At 42.5% G+C, this 20,362-nt stretch overlaps 1 protein-coding gene across 3 annotated transcripts; it reads right to left on the minus strand.

Annotated features, from left to right (window-relative positions):
* Nucleotides 1-3,059: 3,059 nt before the first annotated feature.
* On the minus strand, nucleotides 3,060-20,077 carry KCTD9 (potassium channel tetramerization domain containing 9). Of its 3 annotated transcripts, XM_033171856.1 has the most exons (12): nucleotides 19,950-20,077; nucleotides 15,655-15,776; nucleotides 13,815-13,858; nucleotides 13,621-13,717; nucleotides 12,518-12,576; nucleotides 10,873-11,001; nucleotides 8,475-8,542; nucleotides 7,562-7,657; nucleotides 6,216-6,365; nucleotides 5,517-5,622; nucleotides 4,508-4,641; nucleotides 3,060-3,486 (listed from the first exon to the last, which is right to left on the minus strand). In XM_033171856.1, the coding sequence occupies exons 1-12, from the start codon at nucleotides 19,995-19,997 to the stop codon at nucleotides 3,370-3,372; spliced, it is 1,170 nt and encodes a 389-aa protein (XP_033027747.1). In that variant the 5' UTR covers nucleotides 19,998-20,077; the 3' UTR covers nucleotides 3,060-3,369. The 3 variants fall into 3 exon arrangements, with proteins under 3 accessions (XP_033027747.1, XP_033027748.1, XP_033027749.1); XM_033171857.1 differs by lacking the exon at nucleotides 10,873-11,001; XM_033171858.1 differs by lacking the exon at nucleotides 6,216-6,365.
* Nucleotides 20,078-20,362: the final 285 nt, after the last annotated feature.

Raw genomic sequence — 20,362 nt, forward strand, 5'->3', positions numbered from 1 at the left:
ACGCTATTTCCTACTGGGACAGTCACCATGTCAGAAAACAGCATATGAAATGTAAGTATTTGTATCACATGGTGGACAGAAGCATTTCCACACGGAATGAATGAGCCTGTGTAAAGTTCGCTTCCTACCATGCCGTCTTCATTATACAAACACTAGTCTGCACAGTTTTTTAGTCTCACCGAGGAGGGGAGAGATGCATGTTGTTGATCACCACCTCCTTTGGGCAGCGTCCACCCCTTTGATTTCTGTCTTTTGAGTTGCATAGAAGTCAGCATCTGAGGTATCCATTTTTGCTGGCACCCAGCTTTTATTTGGTATTGAAAGTTTCTACATGTGCCTGTACTAATTGTAGGTACAGAAAACACAAAGACATACAGAGAAAAAGCTTTTGCATTGTCATTACAGTGGAACAAAGTCTCATTGGGATAAAGTCGTGTTGGTGGGAAGAATTGCTCAGTACTCATATTGCCTACAGTCCATGATGTCCTTCTTGGTACAAGACACTTTGCCAACCTGCTGTCCTCCAGGTATTTTGGACCACAACTTCCATCAGCTGAGGCAGCTCAATGAGGAGGGAGAAAGGGCTCTGCAACATTTGCCATGCCGGTTTAACCAGAGCTATTTTGGTCACCCCCCAAAGGAAGATGCCTTAGCTCCCCACTTTCATAAATGAGCTAGATAGTTGCATAGGTTACAGTCGGAACACGTAACTGCAGCACAGGGAAAGCCAACCTGCTGGCCTCCAGCTGTTGCAGATTTCAACTCCCATTAGCCCCAGCCAGCATGGGCATTGGTCAGGGATGATGAGAGTTTTAGTCCAATAGATCTGGAGAACAGTGCAATGGCTACCCCTCCTCTAGGAGCAATAGTGGAGAACAAGAAGACCCTGCATGCCTCACTTCAGTTACTGCTGGGGGCAGATGGGAATTGTAAATCTAATTATGTGCCTACATTTTATCAAATCAGGGATGAGGAACCTTTTACCTGCAGATTTTGCTGGACCCAAAGTCCCATCACTCCTGGCCATGCAGGCTGGAGCTGATGGAAGTTGGGAGTCTCACCATTCCAGCATTACAAAATTAAAAATAACCTTGTTGCTCCAGTGGAGCATTGCTATGGTTGCGTCTATCTCTTGATGCAGACACACTGAAAAGTCCCTGGGAAATGGACCACAGGGAAAGAACAACTAGGAGCAACTCTGATCCCAAGGTTCTACTTGTTGTACAGAGTGTTATTAGACTTCCTTGTAGTGTCTCCCATTGTTTGCCCAGAGAAAGCTTTTCGCTGTCCAAATGCTTGGACCTCTTTTCTGCAGCATCTTTGGCAAGAGGCATTTTAGGCTGCACTGTTTCTGATCACACCCCCCTGCTAAGAGACTTCTGAGCAACAGCAGAAGTTGGGATTAGGCAGTTTAGCTTCCCCATCCAACTTTATATTCGGCCTGGAAAAAACTACCAGGTAAAAATGGGCCAGACAGAAACGAGATACATTCATCACAGTGGCAGAAGTCTGCATCCGTATTGGCCTGTTACAGGTTTCAAGACACACCCAGCCAGCTGTAACTTACAAACTATGCAATTATCTTTCTTCCATAACATTTGAAGCAGCTACATTTGTAATAGCCTAGTGACAGAGCACATGGTTTGCTTACAAAAGGTACCAGGTTCAATCCCCTGTATGAAACTCTGGGGAGCAGCTGGGCCTGTGGTCAAAATTCAGTCCAGCATGGGTCCCAATTTGAACCGCAAAGCAGTTTTCTCCAAACCACACCCATCTGTCCCACACCTGGTATCATATATGACATATGCAGACATTACAGAGATAGATGGGCTGATGGGTCTGCCATATTACCGACAGGTTCCTATGTTCCTAATGGATAAACCTCTGGGATCTGGGGCTGACAGCCTCTACGCTGAGTGTATCCAATTTCAAAGTGTGCTATAATAAGCAGCAGGGGATGTTTAGACCAGAGCACACAACTTCCCTCACCTGCTGCTGGTTCCAAATGTGACTGATGAATGAATCTGCACCATGAAAGGAAGTTCTTGCTACACCCACCACTCTCAGTTAAGGGATGGGAGCAAGATGGCCCCCCCTTCATCATTCGTTATTTTGAAACACTGAATAAATTAATCTGAGCTCACAGGAGTGAAGCCTACGTTACATGTAGAGACTCTATTTAGCAGCCATTCTTGTTCTACAAAGATGACTTTGAAAGTGTAGCGAATGGTATAGTTTGTGTGGGTCTGAAAGGCTGAAGAACACCACAAAATGGACGTAATGTCTTTGAACTGTCAGTGAACTGAGTTGTATAAGTTACAGGTAGGTAGCCGTGTTGGTCTGCCATAGTCAAAACAAAATAAAAAATAACAAAAAATCCTTCCAGTAGCACCTTAGAGACCAACTATGTTTGATGTATAAGCGCTAATGAAATGTGGAAAACATCTTGATGTTTTGGCAAAAATACTGTGTGCTGGAACAGAACAGCACAAGGAGGCCTGGTATTGGGCTGCAGAGTTTTACAAAACATTCCGATAAGATAAGAGTTGTGAGACGATGCCAAGGACAAGGATGAGAGATGCCGAAAACATGCCAACAACAAGGAGTTGTGTAAGCATCAGGAGTTGCCAGGCACCAGATGAACGAACAAGGTGTATAAATTTCAAAGCCCCCCAGTCTCAGTTGTGTGCATTGACAGCTGTCGTTTGCCACCCGTGACTGTTACTGGGTCTGATCAATCCAGTGCACAGAGTGGTGACTATGGATGTGTGTATGATATGGAGGAGTGCATGTTCCCTGTCTTGTCACGTTTGTTAATCAATAAAGCAATGTTACAGAGAATATCCAACCTTGGTTGTCTGAAGTTTACTTGCACCTTCCCTGGAGTGTACTGGGTCTTATTTATGCTAAACACCTAAACAGATTAAAAGGACCTATTTGGTCATAACAAAAGTGGTATCTGAAAGTGGGCAAGTGGGCTATTTAATATGCAACATGAACAAATCAAAACCTCATTTTTTGGCTACTGTGTATGATCTATACTGCTACTAGACATTTAATAAATATAAATTGCATATATTGTGCTTTAATAAATTAACATATCTCTTAAAATGCATTCTGGAGTGAGTGAGGTGGTGCACAAGTGCCAACGTATTCAGAGCAAACAGCAACTCTCTGCTTCCAAAGCCCACCAACTTTCCTGCTTTGGTTCAACAGCTACTTCTACGCCTATGAAAGGGAAATTCCCACATACGTGTGATCGGAGGCAGTTCCTTAGTCAACCACAGAGAAACTCAAAGCCATGGAAGAATTGTTGCTCCTACGTTATTAAGGATAAAGGGTGAAACGCAGGTGATTCTTCTGGACAGCCTATCTGACACTCTGAGACATGTGTAACGGCGTCAGCATCTCTTCGAAGATGGCCCCTTTCACGTTTGACCCTCTCAGGTTGGCTTCTTGCAGGTCACAGCCCGACAGGTCACAATTCTGAAATGGCAGAGAGACGTTGGTAACTAAAGTCTCCTCTTTTTATATGTTTAAAACACGCACACACAAAGCTAACAGCTTCCATCTTGTTAAGTTAGGTTGAATTTATACACCTTAGTTGATTTCCATTTGCAGTATTTTACTTCCTGATGCTCAGAGGATATTTTGTACAGTCGTTTACTATGCTTTTGAATTTTCTGTGTGTTTTGTAGCTGCTTTTTATGTGCAATGTTTATTTTGATATTAAAGAGGACGCTCCATTTAGTTGTCAATTGTGTTTTAATATAATAATAATAATAATAATAATAATAATAATAATAATAATAATAATAATAATAATAATAACAACAACAACAACAGCACCCCACCTATCTGAGTTGCCCCAGCCACTCTGAGTGGCTTCCAACATATATAAAAACATAATAAAAATTAAACATTTAAAAACTTCCCTAAACAGGGTTGCCTTCAGATGTCTTCTAAAAGTCAGATAGTTGTTTATTTCCTTGACATCTGCTGGGAGGGCGTTCCACAGGGAAGGCGCCACTACCGAGAAGGCCCTCTGCCTGGTTCCCTGTAACCTCACTTCTCACAGCGAAGGAAAAGCCAGAAGGCCCTCAGAGCTGGACCTCAGTATCTGGGCTGAGCAATGGGGGTGGAGATGCTCCTTCAGGTATGCAGGGCTGAGGCCATTTAAAGGCTTTTCAGGACCGGTGTTATATGGTCCTGTCGACCGCTCCCAGTCACCAGTCTAGCTGCTGCATTCTGGATTAGTTGTAGTTTCTGAGTCACCTTCATGGGCAAACACTTCTGATAATTTATTACAAATGCAAGGTGATACCTTACAGTTGGAGCCAACAGCGAACCAAAAGGTAGCTAGCCATGGAAAGATACAAAAATGTATTCAGTAGCATTGAGAATCAAAGACCCTTTTAAATGAAAAGTCACCTGAGATTTGTGAAAAATGTTAACAAAAACCCTATAAATGTTCAGCTGTTGATCAAAAGCTGAAAATGTAACTTACCTCCAAGTCAGTTCCTGCAAGGGTTGCTCCTCTCAGGTTGCAGTTCTTTAGCTTTGCATTTTTCAAAGTTGCAACTCTCAGATTTATTCCAGTCATCTGACTACCTTCCATATCAACTCCTTTCAAGTTAGCACCTGAAGTAGGAAATAACATTTTAAGTCCAGTTTAAAAATGTGAACGAGTTTGTTCTCATAGCCTGCTCTTGACCTTCTTATTGAGAACCACACTGGTTCTGCAGCTTGATGCTCTGGTTTCTTAATGAAATGCAGTTAAAGGTCTCAGACAAGGTTCTTTCCCATTGACAGCTGTCTGATACGGAGGTGCCATCGTCTAGGCCTCCCCACTCCAAACCAACACACTTATGAAGCAATCCATCTTCAGAATTATCCAAGAGTAATATGGAGACTGTAAGTTCAGCGGATGAACTCATTTTGACTTTAGTACAGGTGTGTCGTCGTCCCCCCCCCCCACTTACACACGAACGACTCACATGTGACTGCATATGCTCATGGAGCTGGGAAATATTTAAATAATACAATTTAACCTGGAAATGGCAGGAGAGCTGAGGGTCCTTGTGGTTCATGAGGAGACATTCCCTGGAGCCCAAAGAGGATGTCAGTGAGGGTGGAGGAAGCCCCAAAAAGACCAGAGGCACAGCGGTGATTTGTTTAGCTGCTCAGCCTCCCCACCTAACAGCTGATTTGCAGGGTAGGGCAGCAGCAGCTACAGCCACTTTCCCATGCATCCTCCAGCCTCCTGCCGGCCCCAGAGCTTCAATTCTAGTTGTGGATACTCTTGGATACAGTATTTTTTGTATGAATTGGAGAGAGAGTGCCAGAGAGGGCATTTAAAGAATGCTCCCCATATTAGCAATTTCACTTATGCATGCAGGGCATCTGAATGTAACCCCCACATAAGTGAGGAGACGCCTCCAAGCTATTTCAGAATTTCCCTGTCACTACAGCATGTGTCATATAAAAACAAAAAGGCATCTAGTTCTTGTTTTTACCTTCTAGGTTAGCTTTAAGGCCAGAGGGGTCCTCAAAATTGCACCCTTTCAGGGATGCTCCTTCTGCGTTAGAACAAAGCATCTTTACTCCTTGGAGGTTGGCACACTGACGGAGAGAGAGAGAGAGAGGGAGAGCAAAAATGAATCAGAGTCAGAAGATGTGCAAAGTATTAACTAGTCCAGATGTGAATATTCTATGTTTGAGACATGCCTGACCAGCCTCTGCTTATGGAAATTCCACAGCCTCCATTGGTAGCCTATTTAATTGTCAAAATGCTCTTATTTTCTGAAAATCTTTCCTACATCTACCCGGTAAAAAGCCTGGCTCTGCAGCTTGCTCGCGGTTTGCTGGCACATGCGCGCTATGGAGCAACATCCTGCCCCCGGTTTTGCCGCTCCAGGTGGTCAAGCGGCTTCCTTCTCCACTGTCAAGAACACATTCCTGCCATGCAAATAGGACGAAGTACTGGGCAAGGGGTGTGGCTGGGAAGGGAGTCCTAGGGGCTTGCTAGAGAGGACTGGAGGGCTGTATTTGGCCTCCAGGCCTGAGGTCTGCCACTCCTGGACTCAGGACAAAGTTGTCATGCTATTAAAGAAACCTTATTCAGTTAATCAGGCCAGCTGCATAAACGTACCCACTTTCTTCTAAAGACAAAAGTATGCTGGTTTTTAGCCCCACTCAAAAAAACCCACACTCACATCTAGAACTGATCCAGAGAGATCTGCTCGTTCAAGGTTTGCACAGCACAGGTTGGCATGGGCCAGGTTGCATCGGCTCAAGTTGGCCATCTTGAAGTTGATATATCGGAGATCTAAACGAGAGAGATCTGCCCCGCTGAAATTTAAACCCTGAAAAATTGGGAGAAGGGAGGGGGGAAAGACTTGCTGCCTGTATAGCACTTCAGAGCACTCAACAAACTTTGCCTACATGATCTCAAGAATCCCCTACAACGAAGCCCGTTGGGGAGGATGGTGGCACCCCCACACTGTAGTTGCAGCACTGGAGCTAAGAAACATGTCTAGAGCCTTAAGCCACAGACTGTGTGGGGGGATGAGATGGGATTTAATTTTGGAACTACCCAGTTAACAATACTGACTGCTGCATGGTCATGAACAAAAAAAAAAGAGAGCATAACTGAACATGCATTAATCAACTCTGTGTAATTGTTGTCTGTATTGGCATTATACTGTTCAAGAGAACAGACAAATTATCTGCACTGTAGAAAGATGGGGAGGATTTTCTATAGAGGCTCCCCATTGGTAAAAGATCAAATTATTCCAATTCATTGTGGGATATTAAGTTATAATATAATTATAATATAATTATAATTGTGGGATATTAAGTTATACAGTAGGTAGTAGTCACAGCCTTCATTTACACATTCAGTAGAAAGTGGCTGGAGAGCAGACCATACCACTTTAAACTGTGGATGATGGGACACCATTTGTAATGCTCCCCATTTAAAAATACAAAATAATTCCCGCAATTAAAAAACTAGCATATCATACAGAGGGATTCTTGCACAGGCCACTCCTACCTGTGCTAGTCTTTCTACCGGTATGAAATGTCCAAAAGTGAAGCCAAAGAATGTAAAATTCATGGAGGCTATCAACGGCTATTGCTCATGATGGCTTTCTTCTAGATCCACTGTCAAAAGCAATATGCCTCTGAATGTCAGTTGCTGGGAATCCAAAGTGAGTGAGTGCTATTTCACTCAGGGCTTTCCAGAGGCACCTGGTTGGCCACTGCCAGAACAGGATGCTGGACTAGATCCGCCATCCAGCAGGCTCTTATACCATCTCAGATAGAAACATGGGGACACATTTTTAAATTCTGCTCCACATCAAAAGCTTCCTGTGCCACCTAGCAGCTTGAAACTTGACCGCTGGGTGGGCTCTGTCCATTGGCCTGAAATGACCCACAAAAGATAGGCCAGTTCTGGCCCTGGCCTTCAGGCCGAAAGATTCCCCACCTTGCCTTAGGAGTTATATGATAACCTATAGAATAACCCTAACTAACAAAGAACAGTCTTTGTTCTTGATACCTGACAGCGCAGCTCAGATTTGGTTGAAGTCGCAAGTAGGAACCTAACAAATTCCTTTCGGGAGATTGGCGAATGATCTTCAGCTGGTTGTGAATTCTGTAGGGAAAGAAGAAGAGCAGCAAGAGATGACATTCAACTACTAGTTAAGTTTTCAGTGATGTTGGGATATTGGAAAAATTCTGAACTGGGAGAAAATTTCTGATGCATATGGATTGTGATTTAGCACATTTATTTTACATCTGTTTTGTAATCCAAGAGCAATAATAATAATAACAAAATCTCCATATTAATCTAATATAGGTAAAGGTAAAGGGACCCCTGACCATTAGGTCCAGTCGTGTCCGACTCTGGGGTTGCAGCCCTCATCTCGCATTACTGGCCGAGGGAGTCGGCGTACAGCTTCCGGGTCATGTGGCCGGCATGACAAAGCCGCTTCTGGTGAACCAGAATAGCACACGAAAATGCTGTTTACCTTCCCACCAGAGCAGTCCCTTTTTATCTACTTGCACTTTGGCATGCGTTTGAACTGCTAGGTTGGCAGGAGCAGGGACCGAGCAACGGGAGCTCACCCTGTCTCGGGGATTCGAACTGCCGACCTTCTGATCAGCAAAGCCTAGGCTCTGTGGTTTAACCCAGAGCGCCACCCGCATCCCTTAATCTAACATACTACACAGTTATTTCAACATTGTTTTAATAAGCAAATTATCTGAGTGTAGAAGGGTAGAAACCACCCTTACAGTGCAATCTTACGTGTCTACCCAGAATTTCTGTTGTTTTCAGTGAGATGTGCTCCAGTTAAGTTCCAACCTTAATAACGCTTGCTTCTGAGTAGACATGAATAGAAATTTCAACCCAATATCACTGACATTTTTAATGGGCAAGAAAATAAGGTGGTTGCAAAAACTGTAATTACCTTAATAGCTGCTTCTAGATGTTCAATCAGTGAGTCAACCCCAAAAAACCTGGCTTCTTCTAAGACTCCTAGCACAAGAGAAAAGAACATGAATGTATCCTTGGTATAAATTACAATTATCATTATTCTTAATTAATTATCTTCCACATATATGTCTCAAGGCAATGTATGCAATACAGTGGTACCTCGGAAGTCAAACGGAATCTGTTCCAGAAGTCCGTTCGACTTCCAAAACATTCGGAAACCAAGACACGGCTTCTGATTGGCTGCAGGAAGTTCCTGCAGCCATTTGGAAGCTGCGGAAGCCCCATTGGACATTTGGCTTCCAAAGAACGGTCGCAAACTGGAACACTCACTTCCGAGTCTGCGCCGTTCGGGAGCCAAAACGGACGAGTACCAAGGCGTTCAACAATCAAGGTACAAGTGTATAATGAAAACAGCTAAAAACAATGGTGAAAAGCTGCACAGAAATGACATACCATGTAGTTTCAGACATGCTCAGCATCCTGGTCCCTTAAACGGGGTTGTAGGAGCCAGTCACATGATTATGCACAAATTCTTTTTCCCCAAAGTGAATGCTCTAACTGGCTTATGTCAGTACAAGCAACTCCCCACTCGATCAGCACGTGGTCTCCCGCTAACATGCACGCAGCACAGCATCCAGTAACGGAACCCTTGCACCAGTGGGGAGACGTCTCTACCGATTTTAACCATTATGAGAATTAACCATAGTTGCAGTTAAGCAGGACTTGAAATATGGGTTTGAAGACTGGTTAACAACACACCATGGTTAGCGTTAACTAAAAAAAACACCCATACCCACCACCACTGGTATGGGGCAGGTGTTTTTACATTGTTATTTTAACTATTACACTTAAAAGAAGTGTCATAAGTAGTAAAAGGTAAAGAAACAACCAAAACCCTACAGTACTTATAATCAGTACTAACTGAAATTATAAGGGGGTTAAACCTGGGCAGCAAAGGGGTATGTGTGTGAGAGTGTGTGAGTGAGAGAGAGAGTGCACACAAGATCCTGCAAAGGTTCATTAACTGTGATTAAGTAAAATCCTGATTAGATCATCATTATCATCATTATTATACACAATTCTATCCCCCTTCTTCTGTTGAGCTCATAATGGCACAGAATAGCTTCATGACTGGGTGAGGATTTGAACTCAGGTCTCTCTGCAGCCAAAGCACTGGACTATTACATGTGCACAGGTGCCAAGTCCAGTCCTGTGACTGCAGGAACTCAGACTGCATGTTTCAGCTTCATACCCACTGATGTTACCTCTTCTCTTGGGAAGAGAACGAGGTTGCTTAAAAGTTGTAAACTCTCTCCCTATGAGCAGCACACACCAATAAAACTGTCGGTTGTACACATTCTTATATTGGATGTAATTGGGACAGAGGAAAGGAGAATTAGATTTCCGGCCAAAAGGGCCCCATGGTTATCCAATTTCGGAAAAGTATGCTTCCAAAACAAGTAGTGTTCTTTTCCATGGGGGATGCAAAGAGGTGAATAAAATTTAAGAGCACAGGATGCAATGTCCCCAAATTACTCTCACACATTTCTGATTAATAAAACGGCGATTATTCCAGCCTTTAATAAGCTGACAGCAACATATATATTTAGGGTGAAGTACTTGTTCCACTTGAGCCAAGGGAGTTTTGACATGCTATACTGAGAATGTATTCTGTGTTAGTTGTAGTTTCTCTAGTTCCAATCAATTAAGAGCTAGGATGTAAAGTGTGAGCTCTACGATAATATATTCTGACATTTTTCTTCTTTTTTAAAGCTAAGAATTAACCAAAGTGGCCCTGAATTAGGTCAGGGAAGGAGACTTGACCCCTTTTTTCTATCATTATTTTCCTTCAAAAAAGAAAGAAAGAAAGAAGATTTGGCTTTCTTCCTTTTCTCCTCCAAAGCTGCCAGGAGAAAGAGACACTGGGAAAGAGACCTCCACACTCCCACCTAAATGATTTAACAGCTTCAGGAGTGGCATTTGGAGTGTGAAAACAGTGCGAGGGGAAAATAAGCTAGTCCTACACAGAGTAGACCCACTAACAATAGGTAGACACTGCTAACTTTGGTCTACTAATTTCAATGGATCTACTCTGAGTAGATCTTAGCTGGATATGTCCCACTGTCCTAAGCTGGAGTCCACTTCTCTCAGCTGCAATTTATTTTTGTTCTGTTTTGTTTTAATACTTCAATAATCAATCTTCTGAATCACATATAGGTCCCCCCCCCCCCCGCTAAGGAAAACCAAACTAACCAACAATTAGTTTTCTGACAGCACCATCCACCAGCCTCTTTAGTTTCATCTGAGAACAAGAGTTTGGCAGCAAACAACAACAAAATGGTAACATGACTGGTACCCTCAATAATACATACCTAGCAAATTAATGCCTTCATTTACAATAAGCTGTCCATGACGCAAAAAGTTCAAAATTGGTTCAAAGTACTCCGGACTACGGTCGACTAGGAAGGCTCCCCGGTGATCTTGCTTATTCCCCCAGGCATCTGTTTCCAACAGGAAGGATCACACAAAAATTCAGTGCACAAAAAGAGAAAGCATTCAAAAATCAGATTTATTATTGTAATAACCCAGTTGTGCAGGAGCTCAAGGAAGTTATTTAAAAACAGAGAGCTTGGGAAAGGGAGCAATTTTCAAAAGTCCTCTTAAGAGTTTCAACTCAAAATGTTACAAAGGAAAGAGCAAGCCAAAGACCAAATATAGGGGCTGTTCTAACACTTCCATCCTACTTATAAGAGCACTGGTGAGATACAGATTACAGTCACGGCATTTCAGCTAGACCAGAGTTCAGATTCTGGACTAGGGGGTCCAGAGAAGTCTCTGAGCCTGTGTTAGAAACTCAGCTATATAATCTAATTGCCAAACGGCACCTTAAGCCTGGGCTACGGTTGCCACAATGGAATGTCTAGGCACCATTTCCCCTTGCCTGGTGTGATTATTATTATTATTATTTCCATTTCTATATCACTTTATATTTTAAAGAACAAATCACAATGCGGCTTACAACACACTAAAACATCAAATAAAACAATCCAGAATAAAACTAATTCAAGCTTCAAGGAAAATATTTCAGATACTTCTCTAAGTGATATTCTGCTTTCCCCAGCTGCCAACCTGGCATCCAGAGATCTCCACAGAGTCACAATGGGACCTGCACTAGTTGCAAAATAAATAATAATAATAATAAATACCCCGCCCATCTGGCTGGGTTTCCCCAGTCATTCTGGGCGGCTTACAACACATCTAAAAACATAATAAAAACACCAGTCCGTAAAACTTTCTGGAACAGGCTTGCCTTCAATTGTCTTCTAAGTCTGATAGTTGTTTATCTCCTTGACATCTGAAGGGAAGGTGTTCCACAGGGAGGGCGCCACTACCGAGAAGGCCCTCTGCCTGGTGCCTGGGCTAACTTCAAATACTGCTCTGAGCTTTCCTATAATACAGGGGCATGAAACAGGTTCCACCTGGTGGTCCGGATCCTGAGCTCCCACAGCCCCTGTGGGCCATTTTTGAAGGGTGGTGGGACTGCCCACCTGTCAATCAAATGATGTCACAATGACTAAAGGGGGGCAATTAACCTTTGTCTTGCCAACCTGAATTCAAGCCAGTGATTTAAAACATAATTAAGATTGCAATCCTGATTATTCCTCTGTATTGTAAGACTGATTAATTGGGGATCTTTTTTGTTGCTTTACAAGGAAAAAATTCCAAGTTCATTTGTAAGAGGAAGCCAGGCTTGAATCTGGGTTCCTAGGTTCTTCTTCTCACTCATACAGGGAAGAAGCAAAAATGGAGCATCACACAACATGAACAATAATCCAACAACAAGACACAAAGCTAATTTGTTTGCAGAAACAACCAACCTGTCATACAATGGGGCAGCTGCCAGTGAAGCTATGCAATGCACCTTTTGATAAACTATTTGTCTGCTTTGAGAGAGGCTCCCATAACAAAGTGTAAAAAATGGGGGATTGTCTTAGAATAATTTTAGTCCATACTGACCTTTATCTTTAAACATGCGAGCCAGCATGCTATCAGGTTCTTTACTAACTAATGTGGTCCTAGGGGGGAAAAGCAGAAGTATTAACAAATACGTTCAAGTCTTTGATTTTTAGAATGATGTTCAGGTTTTGCATGGGTTTTGTTTTGTTTTGCAGAGATATTTCCCTCTGTGTTTGGTACTTTTAACTGCAAACCTTATGGAAGAGGGCCGTAACTCAGTGGATGAGCATCTACTTTGGATGTCACGTGCCCCAGATTCAATTTCCCACATCCCCCGAGAGGGCTGAAGCCCTGGAGAGCCATTGCCAGTCCTTGTAGACAACAGTCAGGTAGATGGACCAATGGCCTTCCTATTTTTTCTATGCTGTACCTTCCCTTTGCTCCATCGTCATTTAGAAAACCAACAAGCACAATTTGTTGGTGTTGTTTAGTCATGTCCAACTCTTTGTGACTCCTGTCTTCCACTGCCTCCCGCAGTTTGGTCAAACTCATGTTGGTAGCTTCGAGAACACTGTCCAACCATCTCATCCTCTGTCGTCCCCTTCTCCTTGAGCCCTCCATCTTTCCCAACATCAGGGTCTTTTCCAGGGAGTCTTCTCTTCTCATGAGGTGGCCAAAGTATTGGAGCCTCAGCTTCAGGATCTGTCCTTCCAGTGAGCACTCAGGGCTGATTTCCTTCAGAGTGGATAGGTTTGATCTTCTTGCAGTCCATGGGACTCTCAAGAGTCTCCTCCAGCACCATAATTCAAAAGCATCAATTATTCGGCGATCAGCCTTCTTTATGGTCCATCTCTCATTTCCATACATCACTACTTGGAAAACCATAGCTTTAACTATAAGGACCTTTGTCGGCAAGGTGATGTCTTTGCTTTTTAAGATGCTTGTCTAGGTTTGTCATTGCACAATTTATTTACTTTAAAAGGGCATTCAACTGTAGAGGGTTGGAGCTGAGAGGTACTGCCTAGAATTTGGAGCCTGTGTTTTAGTGGGATGGAGTAATTTTCTGCAATGTTGGTAATGATTTTGTCTGCTGACTCATTGAGTTCGTTGCAGCGTTTTGCAAATATAAATAACCTTGTGACAACAAAGTGACAGGCTCTTACCGGGTAGTTGTGAAGTACCGCCCTCCAACATTGAGAGTTATCCAGTCTGAGTGAGAGCCTTTTAATGCTTCAGGAGGGTTTACATCATTCTGGGGATCTGTAAGCATGGAAGGTACATGAACACTTTTAGTGCCGTCGTGAATATGTCCATTTCACAAGACAAAAAGCAACAGAGCAAAATTCTGGATTCTTACCAATGAACGGCTCCCCTTCACATACAAAGAGGACATCATCATCCCTGAAGTGGGAAGAGAGAAAGAGAGACGGTATATAACTCGCTTTAGGGCAATAGTGACCAGCAGCATAACTTCAATCTCCAAGGTTTTAAATTCCAACTAAGGGGCATTAAAAGCGAAGGAACTGTTCCAGGATAATTGGCAGGGTGCCAGAGAGGCAGTAAATAACTGAGGGTGGAAAACAATCACCATCATGTTTTAAATTATGCATGCTTTAAAGTATGGTTGTAAATATTTTAGAGATAATTTTATGGTTTTACCTTTTTTGTAAACTGCTTTGAGGTTTTCTACGATCAAATGGTATATAAATTTTATGAGATAAATGAATAAATAAATAATTTGGTTAAGCCCTTCTAAGACTGTGTTACTACAGAATGCAGGCAGAGGACTGCATGTCTGAATGCATTCCATCCAAAACTCACATGAGCTAAGCTACCAGGGATGCAGGAGAGCATTTGGGCATGCTATTTCCTACCTGCATTCTGGCATTGTCGTAAGGGGGTTGCATCATGATGCTTTTCTGAATGTGTAGACCCTCTCTTAGAAACCTAGCATCCAGTTCTGATCCCACCCTCAAGTATGTTAAGCTCTTCCCTCTCCTTTGCATGTGTGTCTGAAGTAACTACTTCCCACAAAGACAGGCTTTCTGGGCTCGCAGGAAAAGTTATTTGGGCACACCCAGCCATGTCATACAAGCCACAATTACTCTATGAGCAGAGTAATATTTTGTTAATGCCAGATATGGAACAGTTGTTTCAATTGTCTTCAAAAACTGATAGCAGAATGTATTTTCTAAAAGTTAACTCTCAGTAAACAGTTAAGTGTTCAATTTTGCAATCCAATACTTGTACACCTCATTTTGATCCAGTCACCAAAAAATGCAACAACACTCACAATTGGGGACACTGGAGAAAATTTGAGTTAGATCCAGATTTTTGCAAGAAAATCTGAATGAGAATTTGTATATTGGGTATATTTCCCAAGAAATTAATTCCAGCCTCTGAAGGCATCAGACAAAACTGATACATAACAATAACTATTTGAGGGAATAATTATATTAGAGCAGTGTTAAAAAGCAAGGAGCCATGTGGCTCCTGGGTTGTGGGAGCCAAAAAATGTCTGTGTGCCTTTTTCTTTTCTTTTTTGCTGCCACACTACTCCGCAGACCAGGTGATTTGTCTGACAGCAAATATTAATAATTATATATAGGGACAGTTTGCTGCTGGGTGATGGGGTGGCAAGACACATGTCTTTTGCTGCCACTTGCCTGGCTCACCAGCTGACTGCAGCCAGGCAAGTGGAGGTGCTAAGTTCCTGCACATCTCCATCCAGTTGCAAAATGCACTTAGTGCTTGGTGATTTTGAACGCTGAATCAGAGTCCACAATAATCTCTGAAACAGGCAAACTATGGTTACTACAAACTCTGGCTCACCACCCTACTAGAACTGAAAACTGTTTTAAAATGGATTTTTATTTTTGGTCTACAGGCAGATTGTGCTCTTTACGACAAACTCTAGTTCTTCCAAACCAGGAAATGGAGGAGGGAAAAGGAGGGAGTCCACAACATGCTCCCCCAAACCAAGGTGTAGTTTGGCGAGCAGTTTTGAATTGGTCCTCATGAGCAGCTACCCCACTTTTGGAAGGTCAGAAAGCAACGGCACATTCCAGTGCAATGAAGTGACTGTGTCCTAACGGACAGTTGACAGTCACCCACTTCCCTCCAAGCAGCTGTTGGTTCCTTTTAGTTTCTGCAAGAAAGTTCCAATCATGTGAAAATTAAATTCAGGCCCAACTTACCTTATCAAAGCAATGTCGTCAATGAGCCCACCTCTCCCATTGTACACGCTGGTTGCTTTTATTCCAAGCTTATTACTGGCTACAGACAGCAAATCAGACAGAGTCCCATAAACAGCCACAACCTGTAAAAAGAGAAGGTGAGTATTTTAGCCCAATAGTGGTTAATGTTTTAGGGCCCCCACTTTTGTTTTATGAACCAAAATTCCATGTCCAACCTGAGTAGCAGACGTAGATGGGGAAATGCCAGAAACCTCACCACCATTTGAATTATGGCACATTCAAATGCAGCTGTCATGTGTTTTCATTCAGCTAAAGCACAGATTCATAACTCAAACAAGATCTTAAAAAGTCAGCAGCTTCACAAAACACTACAGGTGCATGGGGTTCCAGTGAATGAAAAGGGGGGAAAGATGGTTTGCCTCAAACACAGAGAGTTTATTATTTATGGTTCCTGTTCTTGTTCCTAATCAGAGCCTGGCTGCCTGATGTTGATTATGAGCAGAAACAGCAACAGGAGGAGCACCTGCTAAATTTATGCTTAATGCTGCTATTTCTATTCTGTCCCTCTGTTGATGTATGACTGCCAGTACTGTAAATGAAAGCCAGCCAAGTCACTTTTCTGGAAAATTTTGAATTAGAAAGCTTTTTAGACTTTCCCACCCAAAACTCTAAAATAGAGCAGGTTATCCGTGGTTGTCTTCAGTTTAGTCAACAAAACAGTGTGCCACTGTAGGTTTTAACATGTCAAAAGTCACCTGAGCCTCTGCTCAATAGCCAAACTCTCTGCACTGCTTAAGAAAAAACAACAAAAACAAAGTCCACTTTGTATTATAGTACTGATATATTTCAAAAAGTAAAAGCCAGGACACCCTGAGCTTTTTTTCAGGAAGACATTTGTAAATGTTTCCAGGTACAATTCAACAGTGTACACTTCCTTATACAGTATTAAAAACATTAAACGAAAAGAATGAAGGCACTGCATACTAATTTTAGCTTACTAAGAGAGTAAGAGTTTTATGCATGTGGTTTTCTTGGGTATACAGTAGTTGCCTGCAAAAAAAGTTACAACTTCAAAACGGACTGATCTGATTCATGTGACACGGTCAGTCGAACTATACCTTTGCCAGACGATGCAAGCAAGTGGGCTCAGAGAAAAACTCACAGCTGCTTTGCTCCTCCCTGGTCCTTTCTACTGCCAAGCCATGCTGAGCTAAGTCAAGGCTTGGCTGAGCATGCCATCTTAACTGGGACTTGTGGTTTAGCTCTCCCCTTACAAGCTACAAGACACAGTCAAGGTCCATTTTTACTGTATTTACTAGTTTCACAGACAGCTACTTCAAATACCGGTAACAATTTCCCTCCCTGTATGACTCATCTGGTCCATCTCTAAACTTGCTCAGTATTTCCAAAGGCAATAAATAAAACCATTTTTGGAATGCCATGTTTACCTATGTTTCACTAAATTCCAAAGCCACCTAGAGCTTTTAATGGCTATGTCTACAGCTAACGGCTATGTCTTCAGAACCAACATGTATAGTTATCAAGGATTTTTTTTAAAGAACAGGTCTCAGAGACAAACAAACCTCCAAGTGAAATTTACGAACATGAAAAAAGGAAAAATGGAAAATTCAGCTGTTTGCATACATCCAGTTCAGAAAGGATGGCAGTAATTAGGATGGCATGTTGGAGGGCAAAATAGTATTAGTGTTATTATTTTTAATGATGATGGGCAATAAGCTACTCAACCTTTTGTTTTGGACACAACTTGCAACCCATCACCATACTTGGGGGCAATGTAGAAATCCCTGCCCTCCACCCAGAATCACTACTGAAGGCAGCCCTTATGCTAGGCGGGGGGACATGCTCACCAAGATCTCTGGGCATTGTACCCCCACTTCAAACACCTGCCTATCTATCAACTCTTTCTATTGCTAGTCACCATTTCGCTTTTTTAAAGCAATTTAATGTCTTCCCTTCAAACGTTCTTTTTCACAGATTTTCTGGGGGCCAAGTTTCAGTCTTATGTGCCTGTGATAACCGCTCAATTGAATCCTTGCACCATATACTGTAGTGGTTGTCTGCCCCTTGTATTCTGATGCCCAAAAGACTTTACTACTTCCATTAATTCAAAAATTACTGGGGTATTTGGAAGAGACTTACCTTGCTCTTCTGTTGCAAGATACAGACCTTACTGTAACTTTACATATGGCAAAATTTCTGACCTCAGTCCTCCTGACACTTAAGAAACACAATGGTTTGCTATATACAGTTTGAAATTTTAATCTAACTTTTATCAAATTCTACTCAGCTGAGTATTTTTAAGCTGTTTTATTGTTAGTAATTGTAAACCAGTCTGTGCTGTTCTGTTTCTGTTTTTGGTTGTTACCGGTATGTTTATGGGCTTAAAGCCGAAATAAAATGAGTTGAGTTGAGGGAAGTTCTTAATGTTTGAAGTTTTATCGTGTTTTTAATATTCTGCTGGGAGCCGCCCAGAGTGGCTGGGGTATAAATAATAAATTATTATATTATACATTAAGCTGTTGTTAATTTCTGATACAGGTAGGTAGCCGTGTGGTCTGCCATAGTCAAAACAAAATAAAATAAAATATTCCTTCCAGTAGCGCCTTAGAGACCAGAACAAACTTATTTGGTCTCTAAGGTGCTACTGGAAGGAATTTTTTATTTTATTTTGTTAATTTCTGACTCACTCTTAGGTACCAGGTGAAACCTTTTTGCTTTAGGGCAGAAATTTTCAACCTATTTGAGCCCACGGCTCCCTTAACCAACTAAATTCTTTCTGTGGCACCCCTTGCCTGCAGAGCTAGCAGCCTCTCGCCCATTTTTGAACACCCTCCTTTGTGGAGTGTTTCCTCAGCCTCCTCTCCTTGAGAGTCCTCAGGTCAGCTGCTGCTGCCATCCCTGGTGCCTGAGCTGCCCCCTCCCCTGCCCCCAAAGAGAGGTGCTTGTAGCCAGGGATGCTGCAACATCTGTGCTGTGCAAGCCTTTGGAGGCAGAGACAGAGGGTGCACCTGGCAACATGGGGGGGGGGGGCCTGCAGGGCTATCTCCCAAAAGAAGCTCAGCAAATTTGGGTGATCTCTCCACTCCAGGTGCTGGTGGGGGTTGCTACGCTGGTGCCCATAGGCATCTGTGTGGCCACTGTGCAAAACAGGATGCTGGACTAGACAGGCCTTTGGTCTGATCCAGCAGGGCTTTTATTAGTCTCACATCCAACAGCCAACCCAGCAAAGTCTAATCCGTTCTGCCAGCTTGTTTTTCCATAGTAATTATCTACTTCCTACCCACCCACTCACTCTTTCCTTTGTCTCCCCCACATATATTTATTGCATTTATTTTCTTTGTATATCCCTTAAGTAATAAAATTCTCTAACCAATTTACATAAATTTGTGAATGTGTATATTATATATTTATGTGTATATTACCTATAAAGGTGTTAAGGACAAGTTAGCCTAATTCTTTTCAAAATAAGATCCACAGTTAAAAAAATATACACTATAAAATTACATTCTAAAACACATGCGCCTTGCTTAAAACAAATACTAATTTTAAATATTTGGGTCAAACAGAGTTGTTGCCAGTTTTCCAAGCTGATCAATCTTGGGTGATTGAGTTTATTGAATATAATTACATGATTAATTTCATTTTGATCAGTAAATATATATGGTGAGCCTTCTTGCTTTAAGGCTTTTATAATTAAATAGGCAGGGCATAATTTCCTTAACTTTTTTTTTTAAAAAAAATATTTACTTATTCCATGTGACATTCTATGAAAGAGGATCACCAAGATGTCTTCTCAGAAGTGGCACTCCACTGCTGGAATTTACCTGCTCAGTGACCTCTATTATTATTTATTAAATAAATAAATAAATAAATAAATAAATGCTACTGTTCAGTATAATTTTAATCTGCATGTTTTATCTTGGGGCAGGGCGGGGGGGGGGGGTAAATTCACCCTAGAAACGTTTCTAAAGGATGCCGTGTAAATCAAATGACTAAAATTGAAGGTCTACGTAGAAGTGAGTCCCAATGGGACTTACTCCTAGGTAAATTGGTACAGGACCCCAAACCCGTAAACTTCTAACCAGACCTTGAGATCTAGCAACTTCACTGCCTGTTTTCGATTGTAAGCTGCTCGGGAGCAGAGACTTGGCTCTGTCGCTTTACGTGCCTCTTGCACTGCGTTGTATCATGACTGGAATGATGAAAATTAAAGTAAATCTCCTCATTATTCAAGCCCCTTTCCACCAAAGTGAAAATAAAACACCCTCGCTTACCTTTCCATTCCTGGGGCTGCCATTAACAAACAAGGTGACTCTCTTCATCGCCTCCCCCACCCCAGAGGGACTGAGGCGCCTGAAGCCGCGCCTGCGACTCCTTGCCAGCCTAGCGACAAACCCGGAAGCAGGAGTTCTCCAACTGGCACGCCCACCCACCAATCCACGGCACTCATTCTTAATTTTTTCCCCTGTCTTCCCCTTCTTTCACCCAATGGGAACCAAAGCCGATGCGATGGGCGGATCTTCTCGTCTCAGCAAAGGCACCCGGCTGCTCTCCTCAGAACGAGCGGGGCGGAGTCTCAAGTAGGAACCTTTCAAAGGCGGACAAGAGGGGCGGGGCACCACGCCCTGAGCAGGAGGCCTCATGATTTTTAGCTTTTCATATACAGGACGTATAGGAGATGCGAACG

The sequence above is a fragment of the Lacerta agilis genome, chromosome 15 (genome assembly GCF_009819535.1).
Source record: "Lacerta agilis isolate rLacAgi1 chromosome 15, rLacAgi1.pri, whole genome shotgun sequence".
NCBI lineage: Eukaryota > Metazoa > Chordata > Lepidosauria > Squamata > Lacertidae > Lacerta > Lacerta agilis.